Consider the following 17788-nt stretch of genomic DNA (forward strand, 5'->3'; position numbering starts at 1 on the left):
TTGATAACACTGCTCAACTACAGATTTAACCAACCCTGGAAACTACTTTATTTCTAGAACTTTATAGCAAGAGACAATACTTTTCTTTCTTTATCTAAATCACTTTGAATCAAGTTTTCTGTTTCTTAGAGCCAAAAGCATCCTAATTAAAATGACTGGCAAGTCAAAAAGACTAAACTCATTCATGTTTAAAAATGCTAACTCCATGTATAGGAGTAGAAAATACAAAGAGGAATATTAACAAGTTGCTCACTGATTCTTTCAATTTTTAACATTTTTTTCCTCTCTGATATGTTTTATTTCCCCTAAAATAAAGAAGAAAATACTTGCTAATGAAGAAATATACCTCACACTGCTTTACATCTTGCTTTTTCACCTAATGTTGTAGCTTGAAAAGATTTCCCTTGAAAATAACATACGGACATGTCACTATTTTTGTATAGTTTTTTACTGTAAATATCCTTCATCCATTATTTAAATAGTAGTCTCCCACTGACAACACAGATTTCTCCCAATGACCTGTTTTTTTTCCCCCCCAGTAAAGCATATCTTATGGACAATAAATCATTTTGAAGTTTGGTATTACACACAGTGACCTCTAAGCAACAGAATGTAGGATCAACCTAAACAACTCAACCTAACAACAAGAAAGTGGGACAATGGTTTCTAAAGGCTCTTCCATTCAGTAGGAACACAAACATTAAGATCCTATAACTTTATATATTTAAAACAGGGTGGGGTGGGGTGGGAGTGGAGAACACATCAGCAAAGAGACTACAGATTATACCCATGGCATATCCTCCAAATCATTAGAATGAAAGAAAATTTTATTGTTCTACTTTTTATGGAGTTGCCTCCTTGGCCTTTATTATACACCATGTTTTTTAGAAACATGTCTTAACTACTTTCTGAAGATAAGAAATCTTCATATATAGGAGATATTTTATTTTCTTATCTTTATTTCTTTATTTTCTAAGCACAGTATCTTTCATATGGTAGAAATAAAATAAATGCTAACTGGGCGACTGTGATTAAGTAATGCCTAATTGACTATTTCAGCAATGGTATTTATGAAGTTTTAAAACAGTGTACACAAGGCTAAATAAGTTTTCTATGTCAACACTATCAAATATTGCTGAAAGAGATTAATCTCCATTTCTAATGTAATACTTAGTAAAAGAAAAATAGGATGTACTTAACTTTCTGCATCTGTTTGTACTTAGACCAATAAACCAAGGTATGTGGAAAGGGAAAATAGCTCTAACTTACCATATATATGAAAAGAGGCACAATGCTCTGCAATGCTCCCATATACTGTCCAAGAGCTATATTAAATCTTTCAATATAGAGATCTGGAGGGCTGGCCTGTGAAAAACAACATAAATGGGATCATTTTGGGAAACCAGGTACAAAGATCTTCCAGCACAATCTAAAATGCAAACAGAACTCAATCAAAATTCATACTGAAATTCACAATTAGGAAAAGAGAAGCCTTATATCCTGAAGTTTAGTTAAAACTTCTATCTGTATTCCAGTATCTGTTATGCAAAACCAAGGTTTGATTTAGTTGTCTTTAAAATCTGTGAAACTATACCACCTTAAAAAGCTTGCTCTGTAAGTAAAAATATAAATTCATAATTAAGATAAATGATACAATTTTTTTAAATTACCACTAAACTATAGACATTTACTATGGGAACCAAACCATATCTGGGCTTGGAAAAGGGGGAGGGGAATTCAAGAAAATGGTATATGCTTAATATACTATAAGAAAGGCTGTTGGTATTTTGTAATTATCTTTGGCACAGTAATATGAGTTTTATACTAACTCGGTTGTAAATCACTCCTGTAGCTAACCAACTATAAACTCAACTAGAAAGCAGGACTCAGAGCCATCTGCAGCTCTGGACAGCAGTTAAATATAATACATGACTGGCACTTAACTGTTATCAATGATGGTTTTGATGGTTGTAAACCCATCAAGACAACACTTTCAATTTCAACGCATGCTATTGAATGTGCCTGCATGCAAGCTATGTGTGTCCCCACATGAAAGTCCTAATCAGTGAAGCTGTATGCAGAGGCTAAATGAGGTCACAAGAGCCCTGATCCTAAAGAATTAGTGTCCTTATTAGAAAAGACACCCAGGGGTTCATTCTCTTACCTTTCCTCTCCCTTCCCTCCCCTAAAGCATACTCAGAGGAAAGTCCACGTGAGCACACTGCAAGAGGATGGCTGTCTGCAAGCCATGAAAAGAGCTCTCACCAGAAATCAAATCAGCTGGCACCTTAACCGTGGACTTTCCAAGTCTCCAAAATAGTGAGAAATAAATTTCCATTGTTTAAACCACTCGGTCTGCAGTATTTTGTTATGGCAGACCAAACAGACTAAGACACTGTGTTTTACAAAAATGTACCCAGGTTCTATTTCACTTTGTTCTCTGAAGCTAAATTAATTAGGTACCATTTTAACATTGAAGAAACACACAAATGGGCAAGGATTTGCCAAAAATGAATGTGTTAGGAGACGACAGATCCAAGTCTTCCAGTTCTGAATTGAGTCTTGGGCCAAGGAGCTGGGGGAACAGGCATGGCACACAACATCACACAAAGTTGATTCCACAAAGGGGCTGACTGGTAACAGTCTGATAAGCTGATAACCATATCATACACAGAAAGTCTGACTTTCAAACAAGGCTACAAAGAAATACCACATTGAAAGACTCCTAAATATTAAACACTGAGATTATAAAACCATTTCAGCTAAGCTGCTTTAGAAAATGTCCAAATAGTCCAAAAATATTTTAAAATAAAACTTAACTCTTTTTTTCACTTCTGCTTAGAAAGAAAGAAAGTGAAGTCGCTCAGTCATGTCCAACTCTTTGCGGCCCTATGGACTATAGCCCACATCAGGCTCCTCCATCCATGGAATTTTTCAGGCAAGAGTACTGGAGTAGACTGCCATTTCTTTTCCAGGGGATCTTCCTGACCCAGGGATCAAACCTGGGTCTCCCTCAATGCAGGCAGACGCTTTACCATCTGAGCCATACTTACTTCTAAGTCAATCTCCCATTACTGAGTTCTTACATAGAGGTTTGGTACACACTATTTTAACACTTATTTTTTCTTAGTCTACTGCAACACATCCAACATTTTTCCATTTAATTTCTGAGGTAACTGAGGCTCAGAAACAATCACTTGACTGTAGTTCTATTGCTAGTAAGCCCAAGAATTAAGACTCAAACACTGTTCAAACTCAGTCCTTGCATCTGTTTATTCAGTTCAGTTCAGTCGTGTCCAACTCTTTGCGACCCCATGAATCGCAGCACGCCAGGCCTCCCTGTCCATCACCAACTCCCGGAGTTTATTCAAACCAATGTCCGTCAGGTTAGTGATACCATCCAGCCATCTCATCCTCTTTCGTCCCCTTCTCCTCCTGCCCCCAATCCCTCCCAGCATCAGGGTCTTTTCCAACGAGTCAACTCTTCGCATCAGGTGGTCAAAGTACTGGAGTTTCAGCTTCAACATGAGTCCTTCCAATGAACACCCAGGACTGATCTCCTTTAGGATGAACTGGTTGGATCTCTTTGCAGTCCAAGGGACTCGCAAGAGTCTTCTCCAACACCACAGTTCAAAAGCATCAATTTTTCGGCACTCAGCTTTCTTCACAGTCCAACTCTCACATCCATACATGACCACTGCAAAAACCAAAGCCTTGACCAGACGGATCTTTGTTGGCAAAGTAATGTCTCTGCTTTTTAACAGGCTATCTAGGTTGGTCATAACTTTCCTTCTAAGGAGTAAGCATCTTTTAATTTCATGGCTGCAATCACCATCTGCAGTGATTTTGGAGCCCAAAAAATTAAAGTCTGACACTGTTTCCACTGTCTCCCCATCTATTTCCCATGAAGTGATGGGACCAGATACCATGATCTTAGTTTTCTGAATGTTAAGCTTTGAGCCAACCAACTTTTTCCCTCTCCTCTTTCACTTTCATCAGGAGGCTTTTTAGCTCCTCTTCACTTTCTGCCATAAGAGTGGTGTCATCTGCATATCTGAGGTTATTGATATTTCTCCCGGCAATCTGGATTTCAGCTTGTGCTTCTTCCAGCCCAGCATTTCTCATGATGTACTCTGCATATAAGTTAAATAAGCAGGGTGACAATATACAGCCTTGACGTACTGCTTTTCCTATTTGGAACCAGTCTGTTGTTCCATGTCCAGTTCTAACTGTTGCTTCCTGACCTGCATACAGGTTTCTCAAGAGGCAGGTCAGGTGGTCTGGTGTTCCCATCTCTTTCAGAATTTTCCAGTTTATTGTGATCCACACATCTGTTTATTAGGTAAATGCAAAAGTAACTGTGGTTTAGCATTGTTGAACTTTGCCATTTCATACTGGAATGCATTCTTACATAAATGTGGTTACATTATACATCATTTTAATGTGCAGTTCTCCTATTTTTTGGCTAAAGACTTACTACTTGGTGTGTATTTCATCTTTATTTCAGACTAGGAAATTATGTTAGACAAAAAGCAAATTCGAGCGATTTTCTTACTCGAGTTCAAACTGGGTTGTAAAGCAGCAGAGACAACTCTCAACATCAACAACAAACGCATCTAGGAACTGCTAAAGAACGTACAGTGCAGTGGGGGTTCAAGAAGTTTTGCAAAGGAGACAAGAGCCGTGAAGATGAAGTGTATAGTGACCAGCCATCAGAAGTTGGCAACGACCAACTGAGAACATCATCAAAGCTGATCCTCTTATAACTACACAAGAAGTTGCCAAAGAACTCATCACTGACTATTCTCCAGTCATTCAGCATTTGAAGTAAATTGGAAAGGTGAAAAAGGTCAATAAGTAGGTGCCTCATAAGCTGACTGCAAACCAAAAAGACTGTCGTTTAAGTGTCGTCTTCTCTTGTTCTACGCAACAACAAACCATTTCTCAATCTGATAGTGATGTGCGATGAAAAGTGGGTTCTATACAACAGGCAACAACTAGCTCAGTGGTTGGACTGAGGAGAAGCTTCAAAGCACTTCCCAAAGCCAAACTTGCACAAAAAAAGGTCATGGTGCTCTGCTGTTGGTCTGATCCACTACAGCTTTCTGAATCCCAGCAAAATCATTACATCTGAGAAGCATGCTCAGCAAATCGATGAGATGCATCGAAAACTGCAACACGTATAGCCAGCACTGGTCAAAAGAACCCAACTCTTCTCCACCACAAGGCCCTTCACACAACCCATGCTCCAAACGTTGAACAAACTGGGCTAGGAAACTATGTCTTATCCTCCATATTCACCTGATCTCTCGCCAACCAACTACCACTTCCCCAAACAGCTTGACAACTCTTGACAAACATCTTGACAACTCTTGACAAACATCTTAACAGGGAAAACACTTCCACAACCAGCAGGAGACAGAAAATGTTTTTCCAGAGTTCACTGAATCCCAAGGCATGGGTTTTTATGCTATAAGAATAAACAAATTTACTTCTCATTAGCAAAAGCATGTTGATTGTAATGGTTCCTATTTTGATTAATAAAGACATGTTTGAGCCTAGCTATATTTCTTGGGCTCCAAAATCACTGCAGATGGTGACTGCAGCCATGAAATCAAAAGACACTTGCTCCTTGGAAGAAAAGCTATGACCAATCTAGACAGCATATTAAAAAGCAGAGACATGACTCTGTGACAAAGGTCCATGTAGTCAAAGCTATGGTTTTTCCAGTAGTCATGTACGAATGTGAGAGTTGGACCATAAGTAAAGCTGAGTGCCGAAGAATTGATGGTTTTGAACTGTGGGGTTGGAGAAGACTCTTGAGAGTCCCTTGAATTGCAAGGAGATCCAACCAGTCCATCCTAAAGGAAATCAACCTGAATATTCATTGGAAGGACTGATGCTGAAGCCGAAGTTCCAATACTTTGGTCACCGGATGCGAAGAGCTGACTCGCTGGAAAAGACCCTGATGATGGGAAAGACTGAGGAAAGGAGGAGAAGGGGACGACAGAGGGTCAGATGGTGGGATGGCATCACCGACTTGATGGACAAGAGTTTGAGCAAGCTCCAAGAGTTGGTGGTGGGCAGGAAGCCTGATGAACTGTAGTCCATGGGGCCGCAAAGACTGAGTGAGTGAACTGAACTGATAATGATTTAAGATTCACAGTCCAAAACTGCAATTACGCTTGCACCAACCTAATACAATCAATTTTTAGCACCTCGAAATTTATAGAAAAAAATTCAAAATTCCAGTTTAAGGCACTATCTTACCTCTGTCCTTTCACATCCTGCTCCTTCTCCCATGCAGCTCAGCACAGCCATCACATGGAGCTACTAACAGCTCCCAAACCATATCCACGTGCTACTTAGGCCTAATTGCCTACACATTCTACCTCTTCTCACCAGACTCACTCTGGCTAACTTTTCCTACTTATTCTTCAGGATCTGTGCCACTTCTTCAAAACTAACTGAGATATATGGCCCTTCAACTGGGCACCACCACACTTCTTTCTCCATTGAGTGGTCTCTGTCACTAAACTTTCAGCCCCTAGAGGGCAAGATCTGTGTCTTGTCTTTACATCTCCAGTTGCAGACCACAGAACCTGAACATCATAGGTATAGATAAACGTTTGTTTTTTTTGCATTTAGTCTTGTTTATATCTAAACTTGTTTAAAGCTAATCTGTGCTGTGTGCTCACTTGGTCACGTTTGACTTTGTGACCCAACGGACTGTAACCCACCAGGCTCCTCTGTCAATGGAATCTTCCAGGCAAGAATACGGGAGTGGGTTGCCATTTCTTCCTCCAGAAAAATCTAACCTAGCCTTGCTTAAATCTAAATTGCTATTTTATCATTTAACAAGGTTATATTACTATTTATTTATTTAGTCTTTTGAGTTTTGATTTCCATACATACAAAAAAAAAAAGAAAAATACTAATGTGCTACTTCCAAGAAGTGTTGAGAATCAAAGAAAATAATGTGTAAGTGCTTTGAAAAATGTCAATTATTGCACATGTACATGCAAATAGTAAACTCCTTTCTGAATTAACTGTCTAATACCTCAGAAAAAGTTTTTAACATTATTAAAGGCATTCTTTGTCAACTAAAGAAATTGGGGAAAACGGTTCCACATTATGGGCAAACCTTTCACTATAATGAACAGAATCACATGTAATATCTTTCTCCAAACTGCATCAAAGAACTCTGGAAATATTTCAGCATTCAAAGAAATAAACTTTGTAAGTACTATATGAAAAAAGAAAATCTGAAGAATTTTTGCATTAAAATAATTTTCTCTTTTCATAAAAGGATATTTAATGTATCCAAAAGTTAAAAGTATGAACAGTGATCAAAAGTCATGCTTAACAGCAGACAGAATAAATAAAATTGAGTTCCTTAGCTATTCTTTTAAAGAATTCCCAAAGTCTCAAAGGTTATAAGTGTTAGAAAGTACTCCTTGTACTGAATCAAATGTCAAAACATTTAGTTTTTGTATTTCCATATTTCATGTAGCACTTTTTCAAAACCTCTTAAATAACAGACTACAAATTGTAATAGTCTTCTAAAATAAATCCAGTCTCTACTAGAAACCTAGAAAATACCTGCTAGTAAAAAAACCAATCAGATTTTTTTCTCCTTAAAACTTAAGTTTAGTATACTTTGGGCCCCACTGGGGAAACTGCTACCTATTTGATTTATATAATTTCACCATCAGTGTATTTGGATTGGACAGTATGTGAAATTTTTTACCTCTAAAATAAGCAAGCTTCATTTTCTTCACTAATAAAATAAGAAAAAGCAAGTCACCAGAAAAATAACCATTACTCCAAACTTGCTCCAACTATCATAACAGACTTACATATTACCTGAAATTTATAATACAGCTGGTAGGAATATTTTGATTTATTCTTTTTTAAATGAGCAATGCATTCAACTGGTTTTAAATTCAAGGAAGTTCAAAAGGGTTTAAAAAATTCACCTTTCATTCCTTCCTTACTGAACAAACCAACACTTAATTCCTTTATAACCTTCCAGAAGACTTTTACTAACATACAAGTAAATAAGAGTCCTATTTATAACCAGTGGGAACTTGGGTGTGTAATACAGGGAGCTCAACCTGGTGCTCTGTGACAACCTAGAGGGGTGAGAAGGGGCGGGAGGGAAGTTCAAGAGGCAGGGGACACATGTGTACCTATGACTGATTCATGCTGATGAAGGACAGAAACCAACCCAACATTGTAAAGCAATTACCTTCCAATTAAAAATAAATTTTTAAAAATCCCACTTACATTCTTTTTCACATAAATGCTAACTTACAATTATACTGGATCTGTGCTTTTCCTAACAATGTATCTTGGAGACTGTTTCCTTCTAGTTGTTCTCAAACATCTGGATGTCAGGAATCCTTTATACTCTTAAAAAGCAATTGAATATTCTAAAAGTATCTATAATGTAGGTTACAGCTATTAATAATTACCATGTTAGAAATTAAAACTGGGTTTTAAAACTATGTATTAATATATTATAAAATAAGAATAATAAAAATTGCATTTTAACTATTTTAATGTTAAAATACAGATAAATACTTTATAAACTAAGTTAATATATAAATAACTACATTTTCCCCAAAAAAATTAGTAAGAAGAGTGGTATCAGTACAAAACATCAAAAAAATTAATATCACCACCTATCTCATTAGAAAAGTCTTTTTAAGGAATGGGATATTATCAAAGTCATCATGACAGATACAGGTTTTCCAAAATTCTGATTTTCACTTCAACGCTTGAATTTTACCACTGGCAAACAAACAGCATCAGTTGTTTTTCTTTAGGTGACACAGATCTTTCCTTTTCCAGAAAATGTCCATTAAACAGCAGTCTAAATAACCATGAGGCTTCCCAGGTGGCTCAGGCAGTAAAGAATCTGCCTGCAAAGCGGGAGCCGGGGGTTCAGTTCCTGGGGCAGGAAGATCCCCTGGAGAAGGGAATGGCTACCCACTGAAGTATTCTTGCCTGGAGAACTCCATGGACAGAGGGGCCTGGGGGGCTACAGTCCATGGGGTCGCAGAGTTGGCCAAACAGAGTGTCAAACACTTTACTTCACATTCACTAAATAACCATAGTTTGTCATTCTTTCAAATAATGTTTTAAAGGGGAAAACACTACCTAAACAGCTGGTTTAGCTCAAAACTCATGTAACTACCACAAGTGCTATTTCTCAAAACAATCACTCCTACTTTAGTATACACGGCTTCCCATTTCTTCACAAAGAACATTCTTTTAAGTATATTCAAAGTCACAGTTTAATAAAATTAAGACTTCACTGTTTCATCTTGGACATTAACTGAAATGCTTCTGTTTTCTGCTATGAGTGTCAAGAAATGAAGATTCAACCTAAGACAGCAGCAGTTTTACCCACCATTGCTTCTGCACCACCAGACCTAATAACAATATAGTGAAAAGGAAAAATTAGATCTTGGCACTATTAGAAAAACTCTTGATTTTACAGACCCCCTGAAAAGATTTCAGTGACCCTCAGAGGTCCTCAAACCACTTTTTAAAGAAATCTATTGTTGTAAATATGGTGTTTGAATGTACTATTCATTTAATCAGTCCCCACTGATAGCTTATTGCTTATCTGTTACTACCACACAAAGTTGAAATTAATTACTTCACACAGATGCTATTCTGTAAAGTAGTCTTAAGAAAATTTAAGTTTAAAAAAAAAAGGTAGAACTAGATAATCAAATATTATCATATAAAAACAAAATAATTTTGACACTTTTATAGAACAAAGCTGCTAGATATTATATATAAACACATATATTTACTAAGTATATTCCTTAGTTATCTTTAATTTTGAAAGCTAGATAAGAAAGTCTGCTCAGTTACTCTAATTAGATGTATATTAATTTTTAGAACGGCATGACTTGTTTAAATTAATTTTACTAGCCAATAGAGGGCTTCTCCTATGGCTCAGCAGGTAAAGAGTCTGCCCTCCAATGCAGGCGACCAGACTTGGGTTCAATGCCTGAGTCGGGAAGATACCATGGAGGAGGAACGACAACCAGTCCAGTGTGCCTGCCTGGAGCATGCCATGGACGAAGCCTCACAGGCTTCAGTCCAAAGGGTCACAGTGTCGAGCATACAAGTACTAGAAACCAACAGACAACTATACTGCAATCTAGGTCAGTGCTGCCCAACAGAATTTCCTGTGATGATGGAAATGTCCCATATCAGTAATGTCCAATGTGGCAGCCACTGATCATGTGTGACTACTAAGCACTTGACATGAATTAAGTAAAACCAAGAAACTGAGTTTTTACATCATTTTAAGTTATATGTGACTAGTGGCAACCAAACTGGATACTGCAGATGTAAAATATAAGTTCCATAACTTCATAATTATTTCCCTCCTAGCCACGCCCTGTCCCCATCCCACCGAAATGAAACATACACACAAATAAAATTTAAGACCATCTGCTTTTATGTTCATAAACAACGTTCAGTTCAGTTCAGTTCAGTGTGCGACTCTTTGTGACCCCGTGAACCACAGCACACCAGGTCTCCCTGTCCGTCACCAACTCCCAGAGTCCACCCAAACTCATGTCTGTTGAGTCGGTGATGCCATCCAACCATCTCATCCTCTGTCATCCCCTTCTCCTCCTGCCCTCAATCTTTCCCAGCATCAGGGTCTTTTCCAATGAGTCAGCTCTTCGCATCCAGTGGCCAAAGTACTGGAGCTTTGACTTCAGCATCAGTCCCTCCAATGAACACCCAGGACTGATCTCCTTTAGGATGAACTGGTTGGATCTCTTTGCAGTCGAAGGGACTCTCAAGAGTCTTCTCCAACACCACAGTTCAAAACCATCAATTCTTCTGCACTCAGCTTTCTTTATTGTCCAACTCTCTCATCCACACAAGACCACTGGAAAGACCATAGCCTTGACTAGACAGACCTTTGTTGGCAAAGTAATGTCTCTGCTTTTTAATATGCTGTCTAGGTTGGTCATAACTTTCCTTCCAAGGAGTAAGCATCTTTTAATTTCATGGCTGCAATCACCATCTGCAGTGATTTTGGAGCCCAGAAAAATAAATCAGCCACTGTTATCACTGTTTCCCCATCTATTTGCCATGAAGTGATGGGACCAGATGCCACGATCTTAGTTTCCTGAACATTGAGCTTTACACCAACTTTTTCACTCTCCTCCTTCACTTTCATCAAGAGGCTCTTTAGTTCTTCACTCTCTGCCATAAGGGTGGTGTCATCCAAATATCTGAGGTTATTGATATTTCTCCCGACAATCTGGATTTCAGCTTGTGCTTCTTCCAGCCCAGCGTTTCTCATGATGTACTCTGCATGTAAGTTAAATAAGCAGGGTGACAATATACAGCCTTGATGTACTCCTTTTCCTATTTGGAACCAGTCTGTTGTTCCATGTCCAGTTCTAACTGTTGCTTCCTGACCTGCATACAGGTTTCTCAAGAGACAGGTCAGGTGGTCTGGTATTCTCATCTCTTTCAGAATTTTCCAGTTTACTGTGATCCACACAGTCAAAGGCTTTGGCATAGTCAATAAAGCAGAAATAGATGTTTTTCTGGAACTCTCTTGCTTCTTCGATGATCCAGCAGATGTTGGCAATTTGATCTCTGGTTCCTCTGCCTTTTCTGAAACCAGCTTGAACATCTGGAAGCTCACAGCTCACTTATTGCTGAAGCCTGGCTTGGAGAATTTTAAGCATTACTTTACTAGCGTGTGAGATGAGTACAACTGTGCGGTAGTTTGAGCATTCTTTGGCATTGCCTTTCTTTGGGATTGGAATGAAAACTGACCTTTTCCAATCCTGTGAAATAGCTCAACTGGAATTCCATCACCTCTACTAGCTTTGTTCGTAGTGATGTTTCCCAAGACCCACTTGACTTCACACTCGTCAAATAAACAGCTTTCGTATGTTATAATGAAATAGGCAGGTAGAAAGGAAGGAAAGGAAGACTCTAATAAACCTAACAAGGCCACTAACACATGTTTGTTGGACGTAATACATGTTCATTGAAATTTTTAAAAATCAAAAATGCAATTATAGAAAAATAACCACTACCAAGAATGGTAGGTAACTACCATCAACATTTTCTTCTGTTCTTCTGTGTGTGTTTTTACAGAATGATTTTGTAATCTGGTATTATCACTCAGCTATATACACTTATCAACACCTTCCAGATCAAATATATTTCTACAATGTAATTATAATGACTGTCTGGCCCCACCAGTGTCTACTTCATCACTCCCTCTTCACTAGACACTTAAACCAAGCTCTGCTATTTGTATTATCCAGGTATGCATGGTACTCCTACTCCAGACTGGCACTGCAGTGGTGCAAATGTGTTGTGTGTCTTTAGCAACAATACAATCTTACATTTAAACCAAAAGAGCCACCACTCCTAGCTTGAGAGTCCAGGTTCAGGAATCACGATACATTTCCCCAGGCTACTGCTCTCCTAAGTACCTGAAGGGTTTATTAATGATGTAGATTCCTTTGCCACACTCCAATCCAAAGTCCAGACTCAGAAACTCTCCAGAAGCGTGAATTTTTAATGAGAACTTCAGGGGATTCTTTAGACAGCTGGCCCAGCAGCTGTTAAGCACTTAGAAACCTCTACCTTCGACTATTTCAAAGGAAAGGAGGTGCTCTACGGGAAGGAAGTCTAAAGGAACCAAAGGAGGGTGGAACAGTAACTACCCAGCGACACAAGGCATTTACTATGACACAGGGACACTGCAGCTGCAAACTATACCGAAATCAGTAAAAATACGGTACACTAGTATTTTAACATTAGCGTTAAGACTATAGGCGAATTGTTTTTTTTAACAGCTTCTTGATTATCATCGAATTCAGTGATTATGAAGTTATTAAAGCTTAACAGTGAAGCTCTCACTTCACTTAGAATGCAGAAAGCCACCATAGAACACCAGCCCTGACCTGATGATGAGAAAGAGCTGGTCAACCTACACAATCAATTTTTGGAGCTCATCAGAGACCTGAGGTCACCATATTTTACAACTGCAATGTCCAACCCCTCCTGATTCACACTAAGAACAGTCACAGTGCACTGCTCGAGAATCTGAGGCCTTCTTATCTATGGAAACAATAAAACTCAAATCCAACTCAACTACTATTATGACTGACTCAACTCCTCAAACTAAGAGTCCAACAGAAGAGTGGCAGGCCCATTAGTGAGCATAAATATTATTTATGTCAGTCTCTACTGTTGTTTCCATACACATTGCCCAGCATTCAATTAGAAACACCCAAAAAAGGTGAGAAAACACACCCACTGTCAAGAGTTAAATGGCCAACAGGCGCAGACACAGAGATGCACACAAGTTGAAACTATCTTACAGACTTTAAAATAACTGTGATTAATATATGTAATGATCTAGAAGAAAAGGTTGGCAACATGCATAAAAAGATGGGGTTTTTAATATCAAACAAATGCTAAGAATTTTCAAACAGCTCCTTCATAATCTTTTAACATTTATTCCTTATATTACCGAGCAGGACTTCAGCATTTTGGATGCCATACAAATGGACCTGAAAGCTGCCTTAATGTTTTCTGAATCAAAAATTCGTTTTTCTCTTTTAAATCTGCTTCTATATGACTTACTTTAGCAAAAAAGAAGAGTGTAATATACTTTGTCTAACTAGCTTAATCCATGACTTTCCAGAACAGTTCCATACTGCCATCAGCCAGATTTCTCAAGGCTCCAGAAGCAATGCTACACCTGAGACGGACAGAGGCCACATCAAAATGGAATTTCTTTTCAAACAGACAAATACATACATCTGGTATTATATTCTCATCCATTCCCATTTCTACTGTGCAGATATTGTTTCCATAATAAAACATCCAAAAAAATGATAAGATATGTACAAGGTAAATGAGTCTCAGGAGCTATTAAGAATTATAATGTATATATTAGATGCTCCTAATATAAATTGTAAGGATGATTTTCTAATTAAAAACAACAACAATAAAAAATTAAACTCAGTCTAACAGACAGTGGAAGACATTTCTTGTTTAGGCCTCTTAACTAGGAAAGTCAACTGCTACTATTATTACTGTTACCATTATATAGAAATTTCTTTCTCACTTATTTCTAAAAAAAAAAAAAAAGGACTGTCTTTACTTCTCAAATACTATTTGGATCTGGACACTAAACAGAATTAAAATCAAGCCTCTGTATTCCTGGATTCCTTTAGCTTACCCACACAACAGTGAGATAAACCTAGGTTCTAATCTCAGTTTTTTAAGTGACTGGTGGTGGTTTAGTCAATAAGTTTTGTGACTGACTCTTGAGACCCCATGGACTGTAGCCCAACAGGTTACTCTGTCCCTGGGATTTCCCAGGCCAGGATACTGGAATGGGTTGCTCTTTCCTTCTCCAAGGGATCTTCCCAACCCAGGGATCGAACCCTGGTCTCCTGCATTGCAGCTGGATTCTATACCAACTGAGCTACCAGGGAACAACAAACAGCAGTTACAAAAGGTTCAAGGATTACTTAAAAGAAAAAATATCCAAAGAAGTCAGATGAACTCGGATGACTTCTCAATGTCTTATACCCCTCATTCCTTTGAACACTGAGCAAAAATGATCTGATCACTTCTCCATATTTCCTTATTTTTTGAAGGAAACTTTCTTCCTTATCTTTTTCAATTTAAGTACAAAAAGTTTACTTTAAAAAGAGTACAACTCATCAAGGTACTCTGTACACTCTGATAATAAACAACAGCAAATAGTTATTATTTAAGAGATTTGACTCTTCTGCTCATCACCAATTCCATTTTCCAAGTTAACTCTTTTAACTGGAATAGATGCTTCTAGTAATCTCAGCTGTAAGGCAAGCATGGTTTTTTATCTTTATCAACTAGTAAGTGCTTTTACTGGATCTCTTTGAGGCCTGGTTTTATTAGGACAAATGAAAACACAGACCTACCTTCAAAGGATGGTGGTAAACAAATTAGAACTATAGTGTGAATGCAAGCCTATAGACTGAACAAGGGTTAAGGCGTCTCATTGGCAAATTCCCTGAGATAAGAACAACTTTGCTATAACAACTACTTTAAGTTCTAATTTGTACTTAAAAATAGATCTCCAAATAACTTATTCGGAAAGACTTCCTGTGAAGAGTTACTTATCAGTTGGCAGTGACAGCTACCTTACTGGAAATCTATGCAGAAAGAGTAACAGACATTGTTTTTATTATCTAAAAATCTGTTAACCTTTAGTCATAAAATATATGTATACACTTTGTACTTCAACAGCTATAGAAATTACAGCCTTCGAAAAATATACAAAATTTCTTAGGACGACGTTCATGATAACTAGTTGAATTATGCTGCCATCCACTGGACAAAACACAAATGGCAAAGCAATTCTTGGCTATGATTTTTAAACACAAAGATAATCAGGTTCCATTTGTTAGCAGTTTTAAGAGTAAAAGATGTCAAACCCATGCAGTTCAGTTATCCAAATAGCAGCGGAGCAAAACAGAATCTTCTAAATGTTGTCAATTCAAGTGCTGATTTTATCAGTCAAAACACAACTCCCCAAACCTCAATGACTCAACAGAACAGAGCTTAGATAAACAAACTGCGGTATAAACATTCAATGGAATGCTATCCAGCCAAAAAGAAGAATGAAGCATTGTGCTATAATCATGAATAAACCTTGAAAACATGATACATTATTTAAGAGAGATACAGAAGGCCATATATTGACTAATTCCATTTCTACGAAGAAAAGGCAAATCCACAAAGACAGAAAGTAGATTAGTTACTGCCACTGGCTGAGAGTGGAGATGACGGACTGGCTACTAATAAGCGCTGGCTTCTTTCTGGGGTGAATAAAATGTTCTGACAATAGTGGTGATGTTGCACAACTTTGCGTCTACACTAAAACCCACTAAGTTGTATTTCAAAAAGGTGAATGTCAGGGTATATGAATTGTATCTCAATAGACATATAATATAGATTTTTTTTTACTGTGTTTAAAAAAGGAAAAAAATACATATAGCACACCTTTTTTTCTCCCTTGTTTCATGCCCATCTTGAGTATAGCTCCATGCTATAGTCACTTAGGGACCCAGGAGGCTTTACCATCTAAAGCACTGGGCAGAGAAAGGGAAACGGAAAATTGCACTGCCGATCTTAAAGGCTTCAGATCTTTGGGGGGTGCACACCTCACTGAACCCACTTTCTCTTACAATTCACAAGCCAATGCACTTGGCCAAGTCTAACTTCAACAGGATTGAGAAATATACTCTTGATTGGGAACATGTGGTTAATAGCATCAAGACCAGCATATTTACCTAATAAATTGTTGTTGCTGTTTAGTCAGTAAGTTGTATCTAACTCTTGTGCGACCCCATGGACTATAGCCCGCCAGGCTCTTCTCTCCACGGAATTTTCCAGGAAAGAACACTGGAGTGGGTTGCCATTTCCTTCTCCAAGGGATCTTCCAGACCAGGGATTGAACCCACATCTCCTGCACTGACAGGCAGATTCTTTACCACTGAGCCACCAAGAAAATCCTACCTAACGAGTACTTAGTTCAAGACCACAACAGGCCAGGGAGAACAAAGTTAGGATAACTTACTTTGCCCTTAAGAAGCTCCCAGTACTGCAAAGGTGACTTCCTCCTGGTAACTAAATATATGCCAAGTGCTAAACTAAGGACTCTAGCAGCAACACAAAGTGCCAGGGCCGCAAAGCACAGAGTGATCAGTGAAGCCTACCAGGAACAGAGAAGTTAAAAGCTGGGCAAACCCTAACAAGGGGCAAGTAGAATGCCCCCTCTGCAGAAAGAGAAAGGAGCGAAGAAACAGTGGCAAAAAGAACTAAGAAAATACACAAAGATAAAAGACAACCCCCTCCCCACCACCACCATTTAAATTTTAAAAGCAAAATATTCTTACACTATCTTCCTGAGTTCAGGTGTAAAGAGTTTTGAAATTCTTGTTAAGCGGGATGGTCTTTGTTCTTTGGACAAATGAAGCAAAAGGTTAAGAAAATGAATGACATGGTAAGTCTAAAAAATAAACAAAATGGATAGAGGGAAGGTGCAAGGTCAAGATATGAACCAGAAATCTTTTTCTGTTGTTTGAGCAAGTATGAATGAGGACCTAAATAAACTAGGGATATGGCAGGGAATAAATTTGAGACATTTTACAAGGGAGGAAAATCAGCAAGACTTGTGACTCACTTCAAATCTCTATCATGCTACTCATCACACTCCAGTATATTAAAATGACCACCACACTTTCCCCCTGAACAGTACAAAGAATAAACCCATCTTACTCATCACTATATCCTTTGCATCCAGCACAATGCCTGGCATATGGACACTAAATGTTAGCTGAGCTAAATATTCAAAAACCACTCCCATTTTCCCTCCCACTCCCACTTCTAACAATTCCCCTGAAGCCAAAATGATCTTCAAGTCCTTTCATCCTACCTCTCTTCCAACTTACTGTCTTATTTGTCCTGCCTCTTTCATCTGTGCAATGTGCCCCAGACATCTCTTTCTCCCTTCTGATTGACAACAGGTTCACAATTTTTCACCTAAGATTCCTGGGACTAGAAGTGGGCTACAATTCAGAGCTTTTCAGATTTAGAAGGTACTATGGTACATATACCATATACTCTATAAAATATTCAGTAGAGAATGGGAATATCAACCCATTGATATTTCTGGGAAAAAACATATGTAGGTTCCCACTAAGTTCCTTCC

General features: G+C 38.2%; 1 protein-coding gene across 1 annotated transcript in view; it reads right to left on the bottom strand.

The window, feature by feature from the left end:
• Positions 1-17788, bottom strand: part of CACUL1 (CDK2 associated cullin domain 1) — a 72525-nt gene that overhangs the window by 23684 nt on the left and 31053 nt on the right. The window contains exon 4 of the mRNA XM_065923419.1: positions 1270-1365. Within this exon, the coding sequence (XP_065779491.1) occupies positions 1270-1365 (96 nt within the window). The remainder of the gene's footprint in view (positions 1-1269; positions 1366-17788) is intronic.

The sequence above is a fragment of the Muntiacus reevesi genome, chromosome 2 (genome assembly GCF_963930625.1).
Source record: "Muntiacus reevesi chromosome 2, mMunRee1.1, whole genome shotgun sequence".
NCBI classification, from domain to species: Eukaryota; Metazoa; Chordata; class Mammalia; order Artiodactyla; family Cervidae; genus Muntiacus; species Muntiacus reevesi.